This window comes from Empidonax traillii, unplaced genomic scaffold (genome assembly GCF_003031625.1).
Source record: "Empidonax traillii isolate 1590-97213 ecotype Southwest subspecies unplaced genomic scaffold, ASM303162v1 scaffold984:size454904, whole genome shotgun sequence".
NCBI lineage: Eukaryota > Metazoa > Chordata > Aves > Passeriformes > Tyrannidae > Empidonax > Empidonax traillii.
The window spans coordinates 117,879-142,609 of NW_020956177.1; the positions used below are offsets into that span (position 1 = coordinate 117,879).

Consider the following 24,731-nt stretch of genomic DNA (forward strand, 5'->3'; position numbering starts at 1 on the left):
CACATGAGTGGCAAACTTAACTTAACTCCTTGCCAAAATGGGAGTTAAGATCCACAGATCTGCTGTTAACTTCCTCTGTGATGACCTGGTGTTTGTTCCAAGTAATATTCTCTTCCTTATCCCCTGTGCTAGTTCAGCTCCAGCAGCACACATGCCCGTTACCTCCAGTTGCATTCAGCTGTGACTCCATTTACAGGAACACGTGAAACGGAGGGATTCACGAGATGACCTCTAAAAACAAGAGCTGTGGCACTAGAGAAAGGGTTGCCAACTAGTTGACACAGTCTTCAATTATGCTGCTATTACACTGAAACACATGTAATGTAGCTGCAGCTTTAGAAAAAAGAACCATCTCCATTTGTGAAATGAAATAAACTGAGTCCTGCCCAGGCTTGCTTTCTGATAGGGCACACAACCATTAGGCTATGAATGAAATTTCAAATGTTAATGCCTTATCTTGACAAGCCAGGAACAAAGGGTGCCAGGCGGTTAGAGCCACGTAGCTGCCGTATGTTGTTGAGCTGTGCTTGTGAAGTGATGAAGGTCACTGTAAAACCACACCACCGATGGAGCAGGCACTGCTAGCGCTCATCCTGGTTGCCTGGAACACAAAACTTACCATTCTCCCCACTCCTGATTTGTCAAGTCTCATTTCTTAAAGTACAGCAGGGGTTTTTTTCTGTGTGCTTTTCAATATAATAGTTAATTAAATTTTAAATTTCACTTTTAAAAAAATTAGGTCCCAATTTTTTTTTTTTACTTTTGACACATTCAGATTACTGCAGGAGTCTTGCTAAATTTTGCCAAAACCTTGTGTGCGCACAGGAATTTTTAATGACCACAATTTTGCCTATGTGGGAAAACCTAAAAAAATTAAGGTTAAGCTAAGGTTGAAAATGTAAGGATTAATAAAAAAAGTTACGAGATGCACAGAAACAAGCTTTCATTTCATTAAAACCTGTTGAAAGTACTGCATAGGCAATGTGTTCCATTACTTATACCACAGTGCACATGAGAGTTTCCACCATTATTCACAGAGATAATGGCTGTATTTTCTATTTATTGTTTCATCTTTGTAATTTATATACATCTTACTTTCACGGCCACACAACTCTGGACTGTAAAACATCACATCAGAGTAACTTTACTCCCATCTTCCTACAAGTGAAGCGTGCCTACCAGTCTCCCAGCAAGTAAAAACTGATACTCTGCAAATAATGGGCACTGCTTTGTTTAAAGGGCATGTTTGCATGGATACACAGTTCTTGTACCCATAAAATTAGCTGGACCAACAGTTATGAGAATGAATTGAAGATGCTATAGAACTACAACACACAAGCCAGTGTAAGAGGCTGTGTCTCCTTCCATGTAATATCAAACACCATAACAAGATACTTAACACAAGAAAGTACAACTGGGAGAAAACTTATAAAAACATATTTATTTTTTACGTAGATACAGCTGAATCCTGAAGATGACGTGCCTTACCCTTATAGTTTCACCCAAAGTACATTGACCAGGCAAAGAACAACAAAGGATAGGACAGTCTGCTTCATTTACAGTTACACAGCCCTCCAGCAACCTTCTCGATATACACACATTGGACAAATCAACACAAGCAGAAAGACAGCAGAAGTTATAGCAGATCATACATCCTAGAAGGCTGCATCTTGATATTACATCAGCAATTTTAACAGCATTTCTATTAGTGAATGTTTCTATCAATTGCAGTTATGGAAAGTGCTGTTAGTCACAGACTTAAATTAAAAATTACACATGACAACATGCTTTTTAATTTTTTTATTGAATGTAATATTTAAACAATTTCATAAACAACTAAATCATAAAACCGTCTGTTCACGATGCTTCCAGTCTTCTGTTCCTCCATTTTTCCACATAAAACTTGAATGTCTCCTATAAATAGAGTAGAATAAACAAGTTCAACATTGTTTCAACTGTAAAGTTACTAATTCTGAACAAAGTCTTATGTCCTGACAAAATCTATTATTCTCTGTCATGCAAAACTAGATCTGTATTGAAGTCTGTATAATTAAGAGAAATATCAGAGAGAGTGAATAAAAGGAAAAGGAAAACCTTGCCAAAAATGCATAATGAAGCCTCTCTTACTAAATGCAATAATATAATCAATTTCATTTTTAAAATGAAAATACTTCTTAACTGCAATCTGCAATTGTGTCAAAAAAATTGAGACGCTTTTAAAGACCAAGCTGCTTTAGAGAAAAATTGAACAGGGAAATCAGAAAATGAATCATCTCTGACTTGAAAAAAACACGCTTATTTTTACTAGCTACATATAAGAAACAGACATTCTAGGTTTTAAATTCACAGTCAAAAAAATAAGTAGATTCTAAATTATGTCAAAGCTGCAGAAAAACACACCATAGCTGCTGAAAGGCTAAACCCCATATTTTATGCCAAATTTTTTCCAATCCTCTATAAAAGTAGAAAAGAAAATCATATTTATCATGAAGCAATATGGAGAAACAGTATATAATCAGGTCTTTACAGAACCACAGAAAAACATTTATTTTAGAATATAAAAAGTGGCGAGAAAATAGCAATTAAAAATTTGCTTAGAGGGAGAAAATACAGTAAGTCTTAAAAATCTGCTTTGTAAAAATGGTACAAATAGATTTTCAGAAAAAGAAATTATGTACAGCTATTTGCCGTCCTGACAGATTAAGCGTCACGCCACTTGCCACCCTCAAGTAACATGTATTTGCACAGTTGCATACATATGCTGGCCAGGCAGCTAGAAGCAAAACTGCAGGAGGAAAATAATTCCTACAGTTCTAAAATCCCAGTCTCCTAGTGCAGTAACTTGTACTAGACACAAAACAGGTAATTAATGAAACCTAAAAGCCATTAATTGCTAATGAAATACCCATTCTATGAGTCTTTTCAAGTTGAGTTGCTTAGATAAATGCCCCAAGGAAATTTGATAAAGGTACACCTGTAGATGAGTGCCTGATAACAATGAGGTAGCTTAAATATCGTAAGCCCCAAGGGGTTTTATTTCCTGAAGTCAAATCCAGTGCAAGATTACTACAGCTCCTACAACACTCAGGACTTCATACATTACCTCCTTTGAGGAGTCTCTGCAGAGACCTGGTCCCTATTTAATTATTCATGCAATTTGTTTTACTAACACTGAACATACACAACTCTGCAGATCTATTTCTTAATTAGGAAATACTCACAGGGGGTTCAGTGAAAGGGACAGGCTCTCCTACTTTCTTCAGAAAAACTGCTAAAGACTTCAGAGATAGCTCATGCAGCTGTATATTCTTCGCTTTTGTTTTCTCATACACAGCCTTTACAGATGCAACATCCCCATCCAATTCTGAGGAGAAAAATAAAACCCAAAAAATCCCAGTGGTTACTTGTTTCTCTTTTCACCTGCTTCCATGATGTCATGTATTCCTACTACTTGCCAAAACACACTCTATGTATTGTAATATACAATATTCTGGATATTCTTTGTATCCTACTGACAATTCACATCAGACAACAGAACACACAGCCATTCCTTTTCGCGTGAGGCTGGATAATCAATTCCTTCAAGCATGTGCTGGAACCACAAAGGAGCTGCACAGTGAAAAGACACAAATGATAAAAAATAAAAACACAGGCTACAACGTAAGCCACCCAAATTTAGCCTAGATGACTCTAGAACAGAACTTAATTCCCTTAAGTAAGGGCAGAATACTGTTACGGTTTCAGGTGCTGGCTACATCAAAACTATAACCTAATGGAACAAACAAAACAAAGGTCATATGAACATTTTAGAACCCAATTTAAAATCCATTTTATCCTACTGAGCAGGAAAAAAGTTTTGCTGACCTACTAACTCCTTACAAACCTTAAATTACTTAAATAACCAACAACATTTTTCTGGATATTCCATGAAAGGCACCATCCCCTCCAACAGGTTCTAACTAATCCATTCTTCATTTATTTAAAGCAGTACTCACTTCTAGCTCCCCTCTCCTTCCTCTGAAGTGGGAGAGGGGAGGAACTCCTCCTACTACATTGACTCATGCTTAACCATCGACTTCTCTGCTGCTCGGATATTTCCTTGAGAAGCATCAGGATGAAAGGTAAGTGACCCCTGACAGTTTCACTGCTGCCCTCAGGGTCCTAGAAACAGTACAACTGTTCCTAGCACCTTGTGAACAACATGAAAGCCATCATGTCCAGTTGAATTCATTGTGCTGCTTGGGAAAAATGCAAACACCTACAGCATGAGAGCTGTCTTAGGTTTTAGTTGTTCGCATTTGGAAACTCCATCTTCGCAACCACAGGGGCTATAGAAACAATGGTTCATAAAGAAAAGGAAAGAAAAAAGCTGTAATTATGCAGAAATGGATAGCTTGTGTCCCTTTCTCGTGAGAAAAAGCTTCCCACTCACATCTGGCAAGCGGCTGAGCTCCTTTTTGAACGTGGGAGGCTACTGCAAAAACTGCAGGAAATGACGGCTTAATGAAAGCATAATAGAAATAGTTCACTTTCTATTTCTTTAAAATAGATTTATTGTACGGGAAACACCAACAAAAAGAGCTAATACTTAGATTGCATTTAATGGACCACACAAATGTGATTTTACATATTTCTTTTTTCTAGAAGATATATAGCAAAGGATTATGCATCTCACCAGATAAAGGAAAGCTAGCCCTGGCAGCGGATCACATCGCAGGACAAGGAAAGAAGTAAATTTGCTTTTATTTGTTCTGTCACAGACATCTGATATATGATCAGACTTCTTTCAGCTGTCACCTACACTCTATTATATCTCTGCTAAACATATAAACAATTATAATTTTATTTGTCTATTTATTTTGATATCTAGCAACAGCAAGAAACTGTAGTAATGGTACTCTGTTATGTTTCATTCCCCTTTCTAACTAATTAAAAATAACAATGGCCTGAAAGGAGAATCATTTGTTCTCTTGAAAATTATGGTAATACAAGGTGGGACTTGGCCCAAAATAAGAAATCATGTTTGAAAGTTCATTAATTTTAAGATATATATATATATATAAATTTCTTTTATGTAAAATACCTTATTTCTACCCCTCGTGGCTAGAAAAAAACCTGAGCACAGACTTCTGATTTTTCAATTGCACTAAACATTTTGCTGATGATCACTTTAACAGTCAAGTGATCAATGTCTCATACAGGTGAGATGTTTGCACAGAGTAACCTGAGAACAGCTTTTAAAACTGTCCATGCTGGTACTGAATGTCTCCTCTAGAACTTGCTATGAGCCACCTTCATCTCTGCCTAAAGAGAGCACAGCAGCCATCTGTTCACATAACAGTGTGGTTTCACATGTTGAATACACTCTAATCACTCTTTCAGGGACAACAGAGCAAGTGACTGATTCTCTGCAATCTCTCTGTGAAACTGCTGTACTATGAGGTAGTTGGGAAGGATACTGAAAAAGTTCATTAGTTCACTTACAGAATTTGTACTGAGGTAAAAGCAGCAAAGAGCTAATGATAGTGTAAAGCAGCAAGTACAGAGGTGGTGACAGAAGGGCATTTTTTGTTATATAGAAACGTGTTAGAAAATTTACCCTGCTGTGAACAAACTTACAGGGCTAAACGATTTTGGTAGCGATTGCTATTTGGAATGTTTCTAAGCAAGCAAATTTTCTAAGTTAGATACCACATCATGGGAACTTCTATAACTTGATTCAAATATAATAAAGGATGTATTCCTTTAACAATAGACCTTGGATTTAAATTTGAAGTATTTTACCTAATTATTCCTATTTATCTCCTCTGTGATAGACTGGAGCACAAGGACTTCCGTCATTGTATTTTTTTGATTCACACATGTGGAAAGTATTTAATCCCTGCAATAAAACTGGAAGATGATAGAGTACACAAAGCAAAGAACTCTACAGCACAGAGGTGCAAGCTTCCAACTGAGTGTTGCCATAGGGGCTTGTATGTCCTGGTTTTTGAAGAGTGAGTCTTGCAAATTAATGAAATTTGATTTTTTAGAGGTGCTCATTTCTGACTTTAACTATAAAGAGAACTGATGAGCACTTCAAATCAACTATTTATGTAAATTCAAATGAAGGCATCTGGAATAGTAACTATGGTTAAATTACAACATGTATAAAAATCTACACTAATAAAAGTAGAGTCCTTTCATGTTACTTATACAACTGGTCACTTACAATTTTTGAACACACACACACACAAAAAGGACCCAGTATACTTCCTACATGTTTTCTGGGAAAAAAGCTAGATTCATTTTAAAAGCTATTCATTTCTACAGTACTTTTCTCCATGGGTTAGGATGGACTCCTTTTTATTCCATGAAGCCTCTGCTTATCCTCTATGTGTTGGTTGCTCTTCCATCCTAATAGCCAGGATAGCACACAGACCCAACAGACTTAAACAACAAAAACCTCAGATACTCAAGCACATCTTTATGACTCTTTCCATGACTTTTCTGAATGTCTCAAGAGTTCTTACTAAAAAAAAAAACCTATTCCAAGGAGAGTAAATTACCGTAACATCTCAAGAGGTAACGGTATGCCACTTCTGGATCTAGATGCTCAGGAATCAGTTCTAGAAGTCTTTCAATCACCTTTGCCTGTGAAATTTAATGCACAGACAAAAAGAACATTAACTTGAAATCTTAAAGAACAAACCAGAATCACCAAACGTAGAACAATGATTTCACAGTTTTTAAGTGAAATGAAGTGTACTGATATAAAGGAATGGACCTGTGCGACTGAAAGGAGACATAATAATTTCCTTCTCAAAATTCTGTATGCAGAAATGAAATAATAAAAGAAATGTTACAAAATTTGTGACTAATATCATATGGGACTAAAATCCATATTCAAGAAGCCTAAATATTACTGTCTCTTTTTTTTCCAAGTAAGCAATTAATGTATTAATGAGAATATGTAAGGATTTCAACCAATTAAAAAAAACTGCAAAGCACTCAGCAGCCTTCATTGACCTAGAGGTCAATGGTAGCTATGATCAGTGCTTAAAAAGCATCAGATCACTAACTAATATGTTTAAATTTGGAGACTCCCCCCCTCAACCTCTGATTCCAGTTTCAAATCCTCTCAGGTCTTGGAATTAAAAACAGTTTATTGAAATTATTAACATCTTTATCACATACTACTAACTTCAAAGTGTTACTAAAATTTCTGCTTGACAAACTAAAAACATTCAAGCTTTTTAGTTCCTTCTACAGACACCAAATGATAGTGTTTATTATAATCATATTTATCATCCCCACTTCAACAGAAGAACTTTCAATCTCTGAGTACCAAATGTTAATTTCCACAAAACATAAATGTGCATTTCCCTCATTTGAAAAATACTTATTCTAGTTTGTGTGTCTCCTGATGCTGCTCATCTATGAAAGAAAAATCAGTGTAGTTTTGCATGCATGTGTGGTTTTTGGGGTGGGTTTTTTGTGTTTCTGTTTGTTTGGTTTGTTTTTTTTTGGTTTTATTATTGTTGTTCAAGGTTGGATTTGGGGTTTTTGTTTGTTTGTTTTTAGGGTATTTGTTTGTTTGTTTTTAGGGTATTTGTTTGTTTGGGGGGAGGTGCTTGATTTGTCTTTTTTTGGTTGTTTGTCTGGGTTTTTTGTTTACTTTGAAGGGCCTTGAGAGGAGGGAGGGGTAGGAGTAGAACAAGAACATCAATGAGAGCATTTTGAATTATAGGGAATGAGCACAAAGCCAGGAATCCAAACAGATGCTCAAACCAGATACCTGTCCAAACCACCATAACAAATGATATGAAATGTGTCTTTTAACGTAAACATAGAGGCATTTTTATCGTTAGAGGGAGAGGGCGGTTTTAACTTGCATTTGTATTCCTACAGTGTAGCCAATAAAATAAGAAGTTCCAGGTTGTGAACTGGATAATGCAGTAAAACATTTAAAGCACAATGTTTATAGGATATACTGTGTAACATCAAAAATGTAAGAAATCACTGAAACAACAGAAATTATTAAATACACCCTCCTTTCCATCGTGATCCATAACGTAAACTGTTCCTTTAAATGCAACCAGCTCTGCAAATGAACCTCCCCCCTCCCTGAGAAACCCAATAAAGCTGTCAACTGTGAAGTTCAAGATCTAAAACACTTTAACAAAGGTTGATGAAATCGTATTCTTCTACGTACAAAATTATAGACATGAAAAAAAATATACCTGTCCAGGTTTGGATGCCGCTCTAGACATAAAACTCCCTAAAGTTCTCTTCTCCTGAACTATTGCACCACACCTCTGAAGAAAAAAAAATTATTAATGTAGCAGACATGAGTAGGTTAGTAATAAACAAAAAGGTGAAAATTTCCAATTACAGATGCTTAAAATAATATCCTAACATATTACCTATTTACAGGGTAAATAATTGACCATCAGATTGAAAAAGAAAAGCCAAAAACCCACCACCATGCACCTCTTTGGTAAACATTTTTAAAATGGTAGGTATAGTTTGTTTAAAACAATGAGGGAAAGACTTAAACTAATACTTCAACATACCACAAAAATGAGATTTAGGACTGCAAAAGAATGAAAAAGAGAAACACTATTCCTCGCCAATTATACTGCCAAGCATTCACAAGTGAGCTAGGGATCATAAGGTTAATTATACATTTAATAAGGTGTCAGGGAGATAACTGCTCGTTTCTTTATAAAAATTAAAATGTACAAAGCAAGTTCTCTTTAAAGTATAATTACCTACACTTATGCATACAAAGGACTGATTTCAATCTCTCTATTTTATAAAAGGCTTTAACTGCAATAGACAGTGTTTGAGAGAGAAGTTGAACTTAGAAAAGTTTGAGACAGACCAGATAAAAATCAAAAATCTATCTTACTATAGAAACAAGGTCAAAATAAAATATACAAGACAATATTTAGTGTATGTTCCTCAAAGGTGTCAGTCTTAAAACTCTTACAATGCACAATGCTTCTTTTTTTTTTTACCAGCTGCAGTATATCAGTACCAAAAGGCACAGGAAAAAAGAATATTGTGCATATAAAAATACACATATCATGAGTTTCCTACAATCAATTAGTGTTGCAGACATATCCAAACAAGAAATTTTGGGTTATGTCATTATGAATGTTCTGTATGTGAAATATGGTTCGACAAGGTCCTTAAGGTCCAACTGAGAAGGTGTGAAGCCACATTTCATCAGGCAAATAGACAAAAATGTACCCGTAGTGTTCTGACAAAAAAATGGCTTTATGTTGCTAAATAGAGGCAAAATATTGATGGGAGAAACTTGCAACATTTTACCACCATTCTCATCTACTGCCAGTAGATGCTCTGAGAAGAAAGAGTCCAGTTGGAGAAATGTTTACCGCAGCCCCTTCCACATCAAAAATATCAAACCACTTTTGACTTTCAGCAGCAAAAGCATTCTCTCTACAGACAGTACAAAAGACACTGCTGCTCTTTCATGAACTTTTCAACAGATTCATTTTTGAAAGCAAGGAGTCTCCATGTATATACTAATATTTCAGATTATTACAAGAAAAACAGTTAATTTAGATTGTGGTTTACTTTTCAAAAAAAAAAAAAACAATGGAGAGTGATTATTCCTATCTCTAGTTAGCTATCAGAATACTTGATCTACACAGCAGTCACAAATGTTTAACACAGCTCAAAGTTTTTCCTGCGCTGTATAAAATTCAAATTTTCTCATATACAAGAAGTTTTCCAACTCTAGTTTATCTGTGAATATCCACTAAGCACCAAGTATTCTTCACATGAAGAAATTCTCTCCCAAGATACAGCGTATACAATGTTATTTAAAGTACGCTGTAGCCATGAATTTAATTCCAATGTTTGGATGCTGTTGTAGTAAGTTTTAGGAATATACAAACAAATATGCCACATTTCGGAAAATTTTAAGAAGATGTAGACTTTACTTAAAAATGCAAAAACCTGTATCTTCACCAAAACCAAGAAACTGTAATTAATTTTCATTTCCTCATTCTATTGCATTAATTTCAATCAAAAAATTAGGAAGAGTAAAATAACTTGAGATCTTTTTTTTCCTTTTGATGTTCCCAAGAGGGTTTTATATCAAAATTGTAGAGTCTCCTTTTAATTCAATACTCAGATGACCAGCTAGGCAAAGCAATAAACAAAGTAAGGGAACATACAAATAATACAAGCTCATGCTGTAGCAGAAGTAACCAAACACATTTTTCGGTATGCATTCTGCTCAAAAAACGGTCTTGGAATATCTGATGGATGGAGCAGAGCTTTTTCTTTAACAGTTTAAAATACTTAAGAACTGGTAAATGAGTAGCATGCACTACTAGGAGATGATAAGAGGCCTCAATTTGAGGCAGGAGGCTGTGCACACATCGGCATGACTGCTGGACTGCCACCTGCTCGGATGAGCGTCCCTGACAGGGTCTGTTTGTGAATGTTGCCAGAGCAGCTCCCAGCACTCACAGTTCGTCCCACCTCTGCTTGTCTTTGCCTTGAGCTCTCTACAAATGGCATGAACGCAGCTGTTTCAATTCCTAACTCAGCTGAGACTGCGACCCAGAGACCAACATTTGGGTTTTAATGCATCTGTGACCCTCAAACGAATAGAAAGCAAACTGAGCTCTTCTTAAACTCTGAATACAGCATTTACAATATTATAGCAACCAAGTCCGTGAAAAGCACACATTGCCTGCTTCTGTTTTGCAAACTGTACAGCTGAAAGGTATTATGTTGACAGCACTTAAGAAATCAGGTGAGAAGTTGCAAGGAAATGGTTTGCAGGAAACTTACAAAAGTATTTGCATATTTGATTTATTTCCTTCCCGGTATTGGAAGACAAACCCCCTTTGACTCTGGCACCCCCTACTGCTATCAGTAGTAGAGTACTGATGGCAGCTCACGGTTTGGAGTAGTGTAAACTGTGCACTGCTACTCACACTGTAATTCAAATGCATACCAGTACCAGCCTGTGCTATACAACACCTCTTTCTGACAATTTCTCAGTTAACCTTTGAAGAGCTCTAAGCATTTCTGTACCTCTCTTGTTATGTCATTACCTGTATCAACGATCTGGCATCATCCACTCTGTCTGCACTGACATACTGAAGGAAAAGATCTGTGACAGGTCTGTAAATTCCAAACTGACTGGCCAGTCGTTCTGCCATCACACCAACTGCAAAATGATGGGTACATAAGGAAAATCTTTGATTGAAAAGCCACTTTTGTAAACTTCACAGGCATGATTTATGCTGACTGAGCAGGTTTTACATGTAATAGCTCTTTCATAACACCTCTGTCTAGTCAGAATATTTAAATATCATTGCAATTAACTTACATTTTTCCAAAGCTGGTTCTAATCCTTCCTCAGACACTTTTCTTAACAAATAGGAAATACTTCTGACAGGTTGATCAGGATTCTGTGCACCAGAGATAAGCAGAGGCTCAAGGTATTCCACAGCAGCATCAAGGTCATTGCTAGGAAAAGAGATTGAACTGGCTCAGTTTCTGAAATCAAGATTTCTAAACCTAAGGAAGCAATTATATTAAAGTTTTTTTTTTCTATATCAAGCTTACATTTCCCAGGAACAGTTGATAGCAAAATATTAATGGAAAAAATTATTTAATTTAGATATTGCAAAAGTGAAATCATTTATGACCGAATGAATAAATTAAGCCATACATAAAAATTTTAATGACCTTTGCCCTGTACAAAGTTTAAGTATTTTGGACACACTTTTTCCTCCTTAAGAAAGAGGAGTTCAGCTTGCTGCTTTAGGAAAATGTGTCCTGCAAACCCAGAAGGCAAAATCCAAACATTAATGGAGGGTATCTGAATAATTAATGCACGCAACATAAGTTGGTTTTTTTTATGCTATTCAATTAATTATTTACCTGATATTTCCAATGCCTATTTTTTTGGATGCAAAAGACAATCCTAAATGTCATTTGGTCATTACATTAATCTAAATGCTTTTAATCTTAAGGCTTAAGTAGAGCAAATGCTAATAAAATCATGCAGGAAGTATTCACTAAAGTGTAACCTCTACTTTCAGCATTCTAAAATATTCAAATGACAACATCTCTTATCAGTCCACTCTAAAAACTAATTTAATTGAAAAAGAAATCTGAGCACGATGAATGCTTTTAGGTGAAGCAGAAACACAGCACATTTGAGAGCTATGAAAAACGCTTCGAAAACTGTACCAGAAACATGAACCTACCAGTAGCTGAACACATATTAAAAATATCTGTAAGAACCTGTTTTTCAGAGTTCTCAAGGTACAGACTGCAAGGTATTTAAGAATATACAGGATGTGTATTATTTATGCTGCTAAGTCTCTTCATTCATCCAAGTTACTTTTAGTACGGGAAAAGTTGATGCTGCTTAAATAACCTCTGCCTGCATATAGCAATTTATTTATTTATTCTTGTCACCATTCTACATCTCAAGAACACAACCTGACTTTGCAACACTTTTATGACACGGAAATAAAGGAATATATAGTTTATAAGACAAATCTTGAAGTATCTCTCCTATCTGAAGTGTTTAATTTAAAGTCCGTGCACTAGGACCGTGTGCCAAGGACCACCCAGATCTAAAAAGTTACAGGATCAGTCCTTTACACACAGAATGATTTTTCAGTGTTTGGAATATACTAAGTTCACTACTGGAATAGGCCTGCATGGTTCTCCTTCAATTTAAGTCTTCTTGCTGTTCCAAACACTCCAGTGACTATTCTCTCTGGTGTGGCACAACTGAGGCAACTGGGTATTTGTGATGTACTACAGGGTTCTACAGTTTTCCTGCAGAGTCAGACTCAGGGGGAGGGTCTACCTCAAGAAACTAGTTTGAAATAAAATAACAGAACATGTAGGATTCCTGAAGGCTGGCTCCCCCCAAAAAAATACCTTTCACATTTTGAAGGCAAACACAAGAATACTTTGTCACGTCATTTCAATACTGGAGCAGGTAGAGTAGGTTTTTGTTTCCAATCAAGTCTTATATACATAATCTGTGGGTGCTAAATTCCAAGATTATTTTACGTTTACATTGATGAAGTAATTCAATTTTACATTCAGATTCCATAGATGCTTTTGATCTAACACCAAGGGCACTCTTTACAGGTACATTAGAACAAAGGTGTGAAAGCTAAACTATGGCACCAGAGAAGACTTTATACTCTCCCAAATGCTTCATAGTTATCCCTGTATTTCACTAAATTATTTTCAGCCCCAAATCTGTTTGGGAAACAAAACCAGAACAGAACTGTACTGCACACTCAACTTGACCAGAATTTTAACATCTAGGACAGTGTAAGAATGGAAACAGAACTAAATGGATAATGTAAGAGATTTCCCACCACTCTGCAGAAAAGAATTACATACACTACTCTTAGAAATACTTACGTTTTCAAATGAGCCAATGCAATAGCATTAGCCATTAGTGAGGCAGGGAGGCCAATTGATTTGGTGGTGTCTCCCAGCATGTTATTAAGTGCTTGGAGGTTCTTTAGATCTCCTTTTTCTGCCAGAGCCTGAATGAGAGCAGTAACTGCTGGTCTAGAAGGCGATGTACCACTGTCAAGCGTTCCTTTTAAAACAGCCAAGGCATCTAACAATGGTAAACAAACAAGGGAAGCAGAAATCAGATTTTAGTTCAGAAGGCAACTGCGCTGTTGGTATCATTAATCCTACTCGTTTAAAACACATGTACAGAAAAAAATTCTTCTGGCAGACTTCAGCCCCAAAACCACTACAGTGAATTTCAACTTGAATATATACACATACAAATAAAAACTTTCAACAGTAACTTAGGTTAAAATTCTGTAATATCTAATAAATAAAAAGCATTAAGTTATTTTTAAGATTTCAGTATTTTTTTAGTAACCAGCTTAAAAAAAATCAGCTAAGCTATACATGTTTCTTCCTTACGACTTCAAAGTCCTGACCTTTTTGGTTTGTTTTTTCTCAAAACTATAATCAGTTTTCTTGATTAAAAACAAAAAATGTTGAATACTTAAGAACAAATACAGTTTAAAAATGTAGTTCATTATTGAAACTGCTGAAGTATAATATTGAGATTTGTCTTTTGAAGTGTGCATCGAAACTTTGTTTCCCAAAATTTAATTTTTAAATACAAGTATAGGACACAAGCCTCCAAATAAGAACAAAAACTTACAACTCAGCAGTTACCTCAAAAACTCCAAAGGTTACAGCAATTACCTATGTTACAAACACAAAGTAGATCTCCTGTCCATCTGGCACAAATTCTCCAAACCAGAGCAGATGAAGTCACCCTCATTTCTCTAAGCAGAATTCTTGTCAATTTATGTTATACATGAGCAAACACACACAGAAAGACATGCCCCTCTGGTAAAAATCTCTTACTCCTTACCAGTATAGGCAGGATTAGTCACAGATGATAATTATAATACCAAGGGATAACACTTCTAACATAATATACACCCACATGAACTCCACAGCATTAGCATTCCAATTCAATATTCAGGTACTGCAGAAACCAAGTATTACCTTTTACAAGACAATAAGAAAAAACATCCTGTATGCCTAGCCTTCCTTCACAGGAAATTTTCTTGCTGCCCCCCTCCTTCTTCTTAGGGAAAAAAAAGTAGCAAATATATCAGGGGCAAGATTCACAACATTTAAGACTCCATCAACATGCCAGTGTTGAAGTTGTCTCCTGACTAAGTGTGGACCTTTCTCTAGCATGGAGCACAACCAGCCTTCTCAAGAACAAGGACAGAGGAAGATTTGAAAGCTGAAGACGTGCAAGACTACTTCAAGAAATGACGTACTAGCAGCATACTGGGTAATTCTGGAGGTAACTATATGCTTGTAAAAACCAACCACTCACTTTTCAAAATGCTTTCTTCTATAAACTCTGCCAATTTCCTACTGTGAATCTCAAGTTGTGACTCATTAAAGTAACCTGGTTTTTACCAAGGTCTTGCTAGAAGGTATTAGAGCTCTTACGAGTATACTTAGGGGCCTACATAAAAAACTTTGAACTATACCACACTGCACAGCAAATAATGTGGTGAACTATATGAGGAAGTGTTAAAGCAAGCAGGTTTACACAAGTGAAAGCCATCACAGAATGCAGGTCAAATGGAGCTCACCAACAAAAGATGACAAAAGCACTGTGCCCAATAATATTTCGGGTAATCTGTGAGCCTCAGGAAATGACCAGTAAGGCTGAAATATTTAGTAGCTTGCATTTAAAAGGCTTCACTTAGAAAAAGAGAGGAAGTACCTTTCAAATTAAAATAGAAACAAGGATCAAGTCTGACTATTCAATGAAATAACCAGAGTAAAGTTTGTTCCATGCACAAGACAAAGGAAAATAAAATTTTGCAAAGGGATGTAATTTCCACAAACTTCTTGAGAAACTTTGTACCCTGCAAAAGAAAGCTTTTTAGAGTACCGCAACGAAGAGAGTTGATGTGGCAGAAAATTTAGGATGCTAGCTAAAAAAACCCCATATAGTTAGTGCAACAGACTGGCAGATTACAGGAACAGCAGTGATGTTCCGAAGAAGGGAACAACTTTGGTGTGCAGTAGTAAGGAAGAACTGGCAAAACTTTATGGCATATTGGAGGAGAAGAAAAAGGAGAAAATTTGTTAGAATAAGATTTGACAGGAAAGTCAGCCCTGAAAGCTAAAAAAAAGATCTGCCAAGAGCAAGACAAGCAATTGCATTCACCAAAATACTTCAGCTGATGACACCTGGTAATGATGTAGAACTGGAGACTGAATGAGGAAGGCATTTGAAAGAAGACAAGTTTATCAGCTACTGGAAAGAAAGAGTACAAGTGAGAAGATGTGTCTAAACGCTCATCTCGAGTGTTTTAATGTAGCTGACGTTACATGGTTATGGGCTACTACAGCTACACAAAATGGAGTGAAATAAAATGATGGCAAAATCAAAAATGGATTTTCTGGTATGCCTTGTAATACCCGACTCAAATAATACATTTAAGTCCTACACAGCTGCTTTAATGCTTAAAGGTACTGACAAAAGTAGCTATCAACACTGTACTTAAGACTTGCATTGGGATAAACCACGTTGCACTCCACCTCAGATAATGTGCAGGCAGAGTTTTCTTCTCTCTCCAGAGTTCTACAGCACAGCTGAATAAGGAAAGTGTAACACTGCAGAGCCGACCTCCAGGTTGCAAAGCAATCAAAGCCAACAACTAAAACAAAACAACTGTAAACTTTACCCACCATCTTGCTGGGTACTCTTACGTACTCTTCAGCCACCATTTTTTTTCCTATCATCATTGTTACATTAAAAAGAAAACCAAACCGAATATTTTGTTACTGTTGGTATTGAGAACTATTAAAAAGTATTTGATTAAGTTTTTAAATCAATATTATAATCATTTAGTGCACAATCACGCACATTTAACAGTCAATTTAACTCATCTGGTATCTCACACAACCAACACAATATGCAAGAAACAACTGCTGGGAATTGTTTCAGATGCTCTAAAGTATGTTAATTTCCAAAGCAAAATGACTTGTGCTGTGAATTTTAACGCACTTGAAAGCCTGTACTTTCTCTCGTTCTGGAGCACAAATTTTGCATGTCTGAAGAGCTGTGATTCATCTTAAGAAAACCCATCTTGTGTTAAATGGAATGGAAACTGGACTAAGTGGTCAAATGACAAGTACATTCATATTCAAGCTGTATTATAAATGCATGTACAGTAATTTACGTCTCTCAGCTACCACAAAAGGCTCTTGATAAGCAGGTAATTTGCTAAATGGACTCCTTTATCCAAGTATTCGAAGGGCGTTACAAGAAAAATCTGCAGAGGCATTAATGTGACGTAAAGGTCAAGCATTGTGACATACCTTTCAAATAATCCCGCCTAACTTGCGATATGATGAGGAGGCTGCTGGCAGCACTGTTCAGTGTGAAGCCCTTGATGTGGGTCTCAGCACTAAAAGAAGCAGACATTTAGAAAGGAATTACTGACATGCTTCTGATACGATAATAAATGGTTGAGCACCAAGGTGAAATTATAAAAACTACTGTTCGTATGTTAAAAATATTGCTGCAAAATATCGACCTGGAGACAGCTTTTGTGTTATCCTGTCAATGGTTATAGAAGGATAATTTTTTTTTGCATTCTGACAGATGACAAAGTTGGAAGTGAGCAACAAAAGAAACAAAGTACAAGATTTTTTTTAAACAATCGGTTCAGATTCTTGAATGCTGACATATTAGATGACTAAAATAACTGCATGCCCTGCATTGTTCTGTTATATCCTAAGCTGGATACTTTTTCTTCTTTTTTCAATAGTCACCATAATTATAAAATATAAAACTATTCTTTCAGCAATAAAAAATGAAACATTTATTTTCAGCACTGTATATTTTAAACATAAACTAAAGCATATTATGAACTAACACCATGTCATTTGGTTGATTAATTTTCAAATTTCTGTCATCTAGATGTATACAGGTTTTAAAGTGAACATACTACATTTGCTGCCTTAGCCACGTTAAAATCGTATTTCGCTTATCAATTCTTTATCTCCTCTAATACAAAACTTCACAAATGTATATAACAAAGACAATCTTTAATGACCTTGCTAAAGCTCTTCTAACACTCTAGAAATTAGTCAAGAGAGACTAACCAGCAATCACATTGGTCTTATACTACAGAATGTTCCTGTTCCTAAATGACATACAGCCAAGACCCATTTTTAATATATAAGGATAACTTTACAAATGTTCATTTCTAGATTACAAAATCTCTATAGAGCAAAGGGGGGCATTACCATTTACCATATCAGCAATCAAGATAAACCTCACTGATCATCTTGTGGCAAACAACTGAGCAGCCTACCTACTTGAACTTAGGGGCTGAGCGGATTGGGAGGTAAGCAAGGTCATTGCTAAATTGTTCTCCTCAATCCCAAGAAAATCCTTCACATTGCACACAATATGACTATCCTCTCAGTCACTTTCAGCCTCCCAGGCTCACAAATGCAGTCACTGGACTCGGGATTTTCTTACTCTCCCAACCAATCCCCTTAATCCCTGCCTAAGCACCCACTGCTCAGTTCCGCCTTTTTTTTTTTTTTTCCCCTTTGTCCCATCTGTCAAAGCCCTTAAGTCAACAATTCATGCATGAGACTGTAAATTACATATAACAAAGGATTTACTTTCTCCAATCTTCCAATCTTTAGTGTGATTAAATAGATGTTAGCTACTATTACAGAACTAATCCATCATTCCAATACTCCTAAATTTCTATTTAAAACTTCTTGGACTACATGCAGTAAATATTCCTCAAAACAGTTCTAGAATGTGAAAGAAACTACACTTGGATTGACCAACAGATCAGTAATCTGAGTTGCTTAATGTTTGTTTTTTTCAAAATGCAGAGTACGAATGCTATTTCCTTCTCCCACATCCCTTTCTCACGGAAGTTTCTCAGTTCTGATAACAGGAGGGAAGTTTTAAAATTATCGTACCTTTTTAATCTAAAAAAAAATTGTTATTTTGTTGTCTATGCTAATGCTTACAGTAAGACTCTGTAAATATTATTTACATTTCAAATGCGGCTTCAAACAATAAAAAGAGTAATAGTATTTTATGCAAATGCTAGGAGCTGCACAGGTTTCAGGCCACTGCACACATTTAAACTTTGTAAGAGTAATTTCTCTGCAGTATGAGTTTTGAAAAATTGTGAAGCACGCAGAAATGTGTGCAAAATACAGACATTTGTTATTTCTCAACTACAGGCACACACACAATCACTTTCTCCATTTCAGTGAATAATTTAAAACTTACAGACCTTTGAAAATGCTTAATATAAGCATGATTGTGTTACTAGAAAAAACATACACGGATACATCATGAACACCGCCAAGATGAAGCATGTTCTGTCTTAATGCAACAGTGAGCTGTTACAGGCTTCTTAGCATGTCATTATCTGGCATTCTGGCTACAACACGGAGTATGAGAGTTCTGAAAAGCACAGGGGTTATGATGATGGTTGGCTTTGACCAGCGACCAAGAATAGAACCTCTTAGAAAATTCTATTTACTTTACGCTTAAATATCTCAAGGTTCCAAGGCTTAGTCCTATATAACACATCTCCAACTTTTTAGTCTTTCCAATTAATTTTTTTCCTACAACACTTATCTTAAGTGGGAATTCTGAATCACTGAAATACTAGCAACAAGAAACCACCTTCCTTCTGCTCTTTTCTGCAAATTGCTGCTGGTAACATGCAATAATTTTGCATCTTCTTTACAAGTGTATTTCAAGCTGTAGAGCAAGGATGAAGTCCACCCATGTACAAATCTTCAGTAGAATGTTTCAAATTTCTGCCCTGCAGAACCTTTCAATACATCTTTAGATACCTGAGTATTTTCTGTGAAACAAACTAGCTAAATTTTATCAACATTCTTTGTAATCCTAAAACATCTCCTCTCCATCTTTTTCTATTTGTAAAGATTTATCAGTTGCCTCCATTACAGGGAGTTTAATTTGATAAGCTGTTTTAGTTTTCCCTTGATACAAGCCATATATCCAACAAGCACAAACATTCCTTATCATAAAGCCCAGTTACTGTGACCTATTTGAAAAAACATTATTTGTTCTTCTGAATGCAGAACTCAAACACTTTTTCAATTAAAGATATTTCTCCAGTCTAAACACTTTTAAAGAAAACATGAAAATAATAAATATCATTTTATACAACACTGTTCCTGGACATCAAAAATTAAGTTGAGTCTAAAAATTATTAGGTTTTTTTTATAGTGCCTCATATAAGTTACCTACAGGCACTTTCAAATTCACTGTATTCAGTCAGTGAGCACACTTGAAGACAACAACTAGTCTTGTTTTTGCTGAAGAAACCGAAAGACTTGAAATCCTTAAACTTAAATTTTTTGTTCTTCTTAACTCTACACTGAGAGGTCACAACACTTGTAATTTGAAGCCCACAGACCTGACCAGAACACACATTACAGGCAATAATTAAAGCAAAGGTTGTACTATACAACTCACTCAAGGTTAATTCAATTCTGTTGATTCTAATAGTTCATGACAGCAGGTTGGATTTATTTCAGAAGTGTAAGAGTTGGATCTAAGGTTTATGGTCATCTCCTAGCCACTGGCATCACAGTCAAACATACCATTTTGCACTTGGCAGGCAGCCAGCTGCCAGGAAGTGTGGGCAGGGTAAGACAGGCATTGAGGGGAAGGCTCACGGGCAGCTAAGTGAAGGAATCTTGTCTGTTTGGATACTGCTCCAAAGAGGAAAAGGCAGACTGCCAGAAGGGTAGACTTTCAGCTCTGATGCCAAGAACATTTGTTCACATTGTTAGTTGAAATAAGTTATTAGCAATACATACTGACACTCTATACCTTTTAAAAATATGATATATAGCCCTGTGAAACATCAGTGTATTTCTTACCACAGCTCCTAATCACTAGTCATGTCCTGTTTTCCCATTAGAAGACAAGGACTTATCTGAAAATGATCCAGAAATTATTTAACTGCTCTCTCCAAACCAAGCAAAATCCCCTAAACAAAGAAAAGCCTTACATGCGTTTCACTTCGATGGCTTCTTGAAGACAATTCTGCATTAACAATGCTCTTATAAAGGTGTCGTAAAAACGATACTGAAACTCATCCTTCCCTTGCATTTTCATGAAAATATCGTAGGCCTCTAAGGAAGAAAAAGGAAGTCAAAAAGAAATGTTATATTGCGATGGTGTCGATCACAGAAAGAAATCACCTATTCATTGCAAAAGGTCCACCCAAAATCTATTTATCCTTTGCTTACATCTTTAACCCCAAAGCTGCTGATCATAGCTTTGTATACAACAATCGACACATACTTCCACAGAAGAATAAGTTTGATACTGCTCTTTCTTTACACGTGGCTGTTGCTTGAATACCAACATAGCTGGTTAGAAGGGGAAGACTTGGGATTTTTAAAGCAACACCTAATTCTGGGGTATATAGTTACAGCATCTGGTGCATGATCACAACAGCATTTAACAGATAATATAGGAGGCGACTCCAATATGGGGAGATCAAATTATTTGGCTACGACAGGATTTATACAAAACATACAATTTACAAATATACAGATATTTAACAAGTAAACTACACTGCATTTGTTTGACTGATTAACAGTTTTATTTCATGCATTCACAATAACTGTCAGTGTATGAAAAGATGTTACCAAAAAGGGGGAAAAAAATGATAAGCACACTTTTCAGTCATTTATTTTTCTGAAACAAGATTATACAGCTATAAACATGCAGCTAAAACTGCCATCCACACTGTAACATGCACTAGAAAGATGCGTTAAGAACCATAAACGATCTTTTACGTGTAAATCGTGACTGCACGTTTCATTTAATGATTCATAAAATAACCCATTTGCTAATTCAAATCACAGCCACAATAACCTTTACAACTTAGTCCTGAAATAGCTGGACTATCACTACAAATTTCACAGCTACACATCAAGTTTTTTTTCTTATACTTTGAAAGCAAAGATGAGGGCAACTCATTTGAATCTTACTGCCACAAGAAGCATTACACTAACCACACTTATTACAGTGTGTTGTGGACTTTTAACGAAAGCTGTTGGTATGCCTTTTGGTTTGAATCTTAAACTTCTTCAACCAAAGAGTATACATAAAAACCTCCTGAAATGTAAGCATAGAAATGACTATACATAAAATTTGTTACTTACATCACACCAACTCATACACGAGTTAATAATTAGAATTAACATGGTCATTCATGATCTACTTTGGATGCTTGGAACTACATTAAAAATATATATGAACAGAGATAAAGGATAAGAATATCACAGTAAAAGTTAAATTCACTTCTGTGTGTGTGAGTTTCATGTACACAAGAGTGACATAAGAGTATGACTCATAACAGTATTGACATTACAATAGTGATTGCACTGTCGACCAAAAGACCAATGAAACAACAGGATCACACAGGAGAGGTCTTTAAATCCTTCATTACTTTTACTTATAGGTCTGAAGTTAAGCTTGGCCTGCAGGAATGTGCTGAACTCTCTTGCCTGCTCAGATGCTGATCACCAGCATTCATAGACTGTTCCCATTTAAATTCAGAGGGAAAGACATTTTTTTTGCCTTCAGCAGTTCTGAAATCTGAGGTACCAGCAGACTGGCAACCACATTCAACAATAACAATAAACCTCTGGCTGGTATAATCTGCTACAAAAGCAACTAATGATGTACAAAAATGTAGCTGACTGGTGATAGGTTTGTTCTTTCTGCTCAAAAAGAATTTCTGCCTGTTTAAAATCAATTTTTTTAAGGCAAAAAATCCTTATGTTTAGAGACTCCTACAAAAGCTCTGCTGTCTTTAGACTGAAGTAGAATTTCACCCTGTGTTTAAGAATTGCTTTCCACTGGTTGGGTATAGAAATGGACTTGCCACTAGTGGACATGACATGAAGCACATGATACCATTAATTATCACAGTCCATAAAAAATGTAAGATCTCTTTCTACAAGGAAATATATTTAATTTTTTTTTTTAATGACTACTTCAATGAAGAACTAAAAAAATCTATTGGTTTTGTTTTCCTGTTCTAGGATGTTTTGCTGTGTATGTTAGTCCTAACCTCAGAATGATTATACTATTTAGATTATTTTCTTAACTTTTATTTTGCATCAGTGCAAGTAGCATGTTTGAAGTATTATCAGCTGATGCCTTCTTCAGATGGCATCTAAAAGTATATTAGCATTCAAAAGAGAAATTTCTTGGTTTTAAAATAATATTGTGTTATACCAGCTATTTCAAGTAGAAAGATTTGCTAGAAAAGTGACAACTTGCCAAGAAAGTCTCAGCTCTCAAGACAGTCAAATCTGTTTCAGCAATTGTGACTGTTTGGGATATGTGTAACATGATCCCCTAGAGTCAAGTTCTCTCACCGAGGAATCAAGATAAAAATGAAAATATGACTTTGCATAAATCAAAAACTCCAGAGAACAGATTATCAAAACACATGTCAGAGTTGGTAAGTTCATGAAACGGTTACATAACTAGATTGAATTAATCTTTTTCCCATCAAAAAGCTGCTCTATTACATTCACACCAAAACTACATGATACTGTTATATAAAAAAACCCAACAGTTTAGTCTTTTTAGATTTTCTTTAAGGCCAAGACAATGGTCTCCCAAGAAGAGAGGAACTGTTTTCCAACATTGTCTTTTTTTTCCCTTCATTCCCAATAGCTCTAGACCAACTCCTCTCAAATACTGCACCTTCAAATAAAAGAATATGCAAAAGGGGCTTATGGATAAATTAAATATCCAATGTCATCACAGATTGTGTTTTTATATTTTTGTTTTAAACTAGTCTTCCTGCAAAGTCCAAGGCATACTTAGTTTCCTCTTGCTCTCCACCTGATTTATGATACCAAAGGCACAGGACACTTCTCTAGTGATAATGTTTTGAAGTACATTCCATTAATTTTGCCTGATTTTAGATGAAAATGTTTCTGCATTTCTCATTTACTTATGATTCCCAAAAGTTACCAGCATGAAGAATCTCCTGAAAACATTAACTTTATTGGTGCCATAACACTCGTAACTCTTAATATGATATTGCACTGGCTATATACAGAATGTCTTGACTCAACCTCAGACTCCTCATCTATACAGACTGAATATTTAGACTGAATAACTCTATGGGGTCATTTTACTCACAACATAAGTTAAATGTGTAAATGAACTCAAAGCTTAAAAAACTGTGTCCAAGCTGTAAAATATACTCAGAGAACTACTAGATGTCTTGCTTTATAAATGTTCCTCATTCAGCATAATTAAACTCTTTAAACCTACTGAATTTTCTAAACCACTTTCAAGGGAGGTACCTAGTTACTATAGTATAGATGAACAAAATATCGATTTCCAGAACATTCAATGCTCTGCTCCTTGGCAAATACCAGAAATAGACTGATTTGGAGCCAGGCTCTTCTCAGTGGTGCCAAGCAATAGGACAGGAGGCAATGGGCAGAAACTGATGCACAGGAAGTTCCACCCAAACATGAGGCAGAACTTCTTTACTGTGCAGGTGACCCAGCACTGGAACAGACTGGCCAGAGGGGCTGTGGAGTCTCTCTCACCAGAGATACTCAACAACCCTGTGCCATTTGCTCTAGAATGACCATGCTTGAGCAGGGAAGTTGGACCATACGACCCACTGTGGTCCCTTCCAATCCATTCTGTGATTGATTCTGACCCTGCTTTGCAAGGTCCAGTAAAGCCAAATCTGACTCTGTCACCCTGCTTCGGGATGAGATGGATACCAATGGATTTCCAATGATTAAATACAGACTAAGCCAAAGGAACTGCACTGAAGTAATCTCCTCTCTTCTATATAAAAGTCAAACATAAATGCATAAATCAATTCTGTTCTTATTTGAGACAGGGAAGTTTGCACAAAAGAGCACTGCAAGTAATTGAAACCTTAAAATGAATGTGGAAGGGGAAGAAAACCCAGTGGATTTCAGTTTACCTTTTGCTTTATTTTTCTTGCAAAGCATCCTTATTTTTCTTTCTTCCTCAATAACAGCACTTAAACTTCTCCTGTCTTCATGCCTAACCTTTAAAAGATACAAACATTTAAGTTAATGTAATGCTATCTGTT

At 36.0% G+C, this 24,731-nt stretch overlaps 1 protein-coding gene across 2 annotated transcripts in view; it reads right to left on the reverse strand.

Moving 5' to 3' along the window:
- Positions 1-1,451: 1,451 nt before the first annotated feature.
- Positions 1,452-24,731, reverse strand: part of LRPPRC (leucine rich pentatricopeptide repeat containing) — a 92,905-nt gene continuing 69,625 nt past the window's right edge. For both annotated transcript variants that reach the window (XM_027903593.1, XM_027903595.1), the window contains exons 29-38: positions 24,600-24,687; positions 20,622-20,745; positions 16,906-16,994; positions 13,432-13,636; positions 11,360-11,499; positions 11,082-11,197; positions 8,223-8,297; positions 6,549-6,633; positions 3,222-3,364; positions 1,452-1,914 (exon numbers count right to left, since the gene is read on the reverse strand). In XM_027903593.1, coding sequence (XP_027759394.1) covers positions 1,858-1,914; positions 3,222-3,364; positions 6,549-6,633; positions 8,223-8,297; positions 11,082-11,197; positions 11,360-11,499; positions 13,432-13,636; positions 16,906-16,994; positions 20,622-20,745; positions 24,600-24,687 — 1,122 coding nt within the window. In that variant the 3' untranslated portion in view covers positions 1,452-1,857. The remainder of the gene's footprint in view (positions 1,915-3,221; positions 3,365-6,548; positions 6,634-8,222; positions 8,298-11,081; positions 11,198-11,359; positions 11,500-13,431; positions 13,637-16,905; positions 16,995-20,621; positions 20,746-24,599; positions 24,688-24,731) is intronic.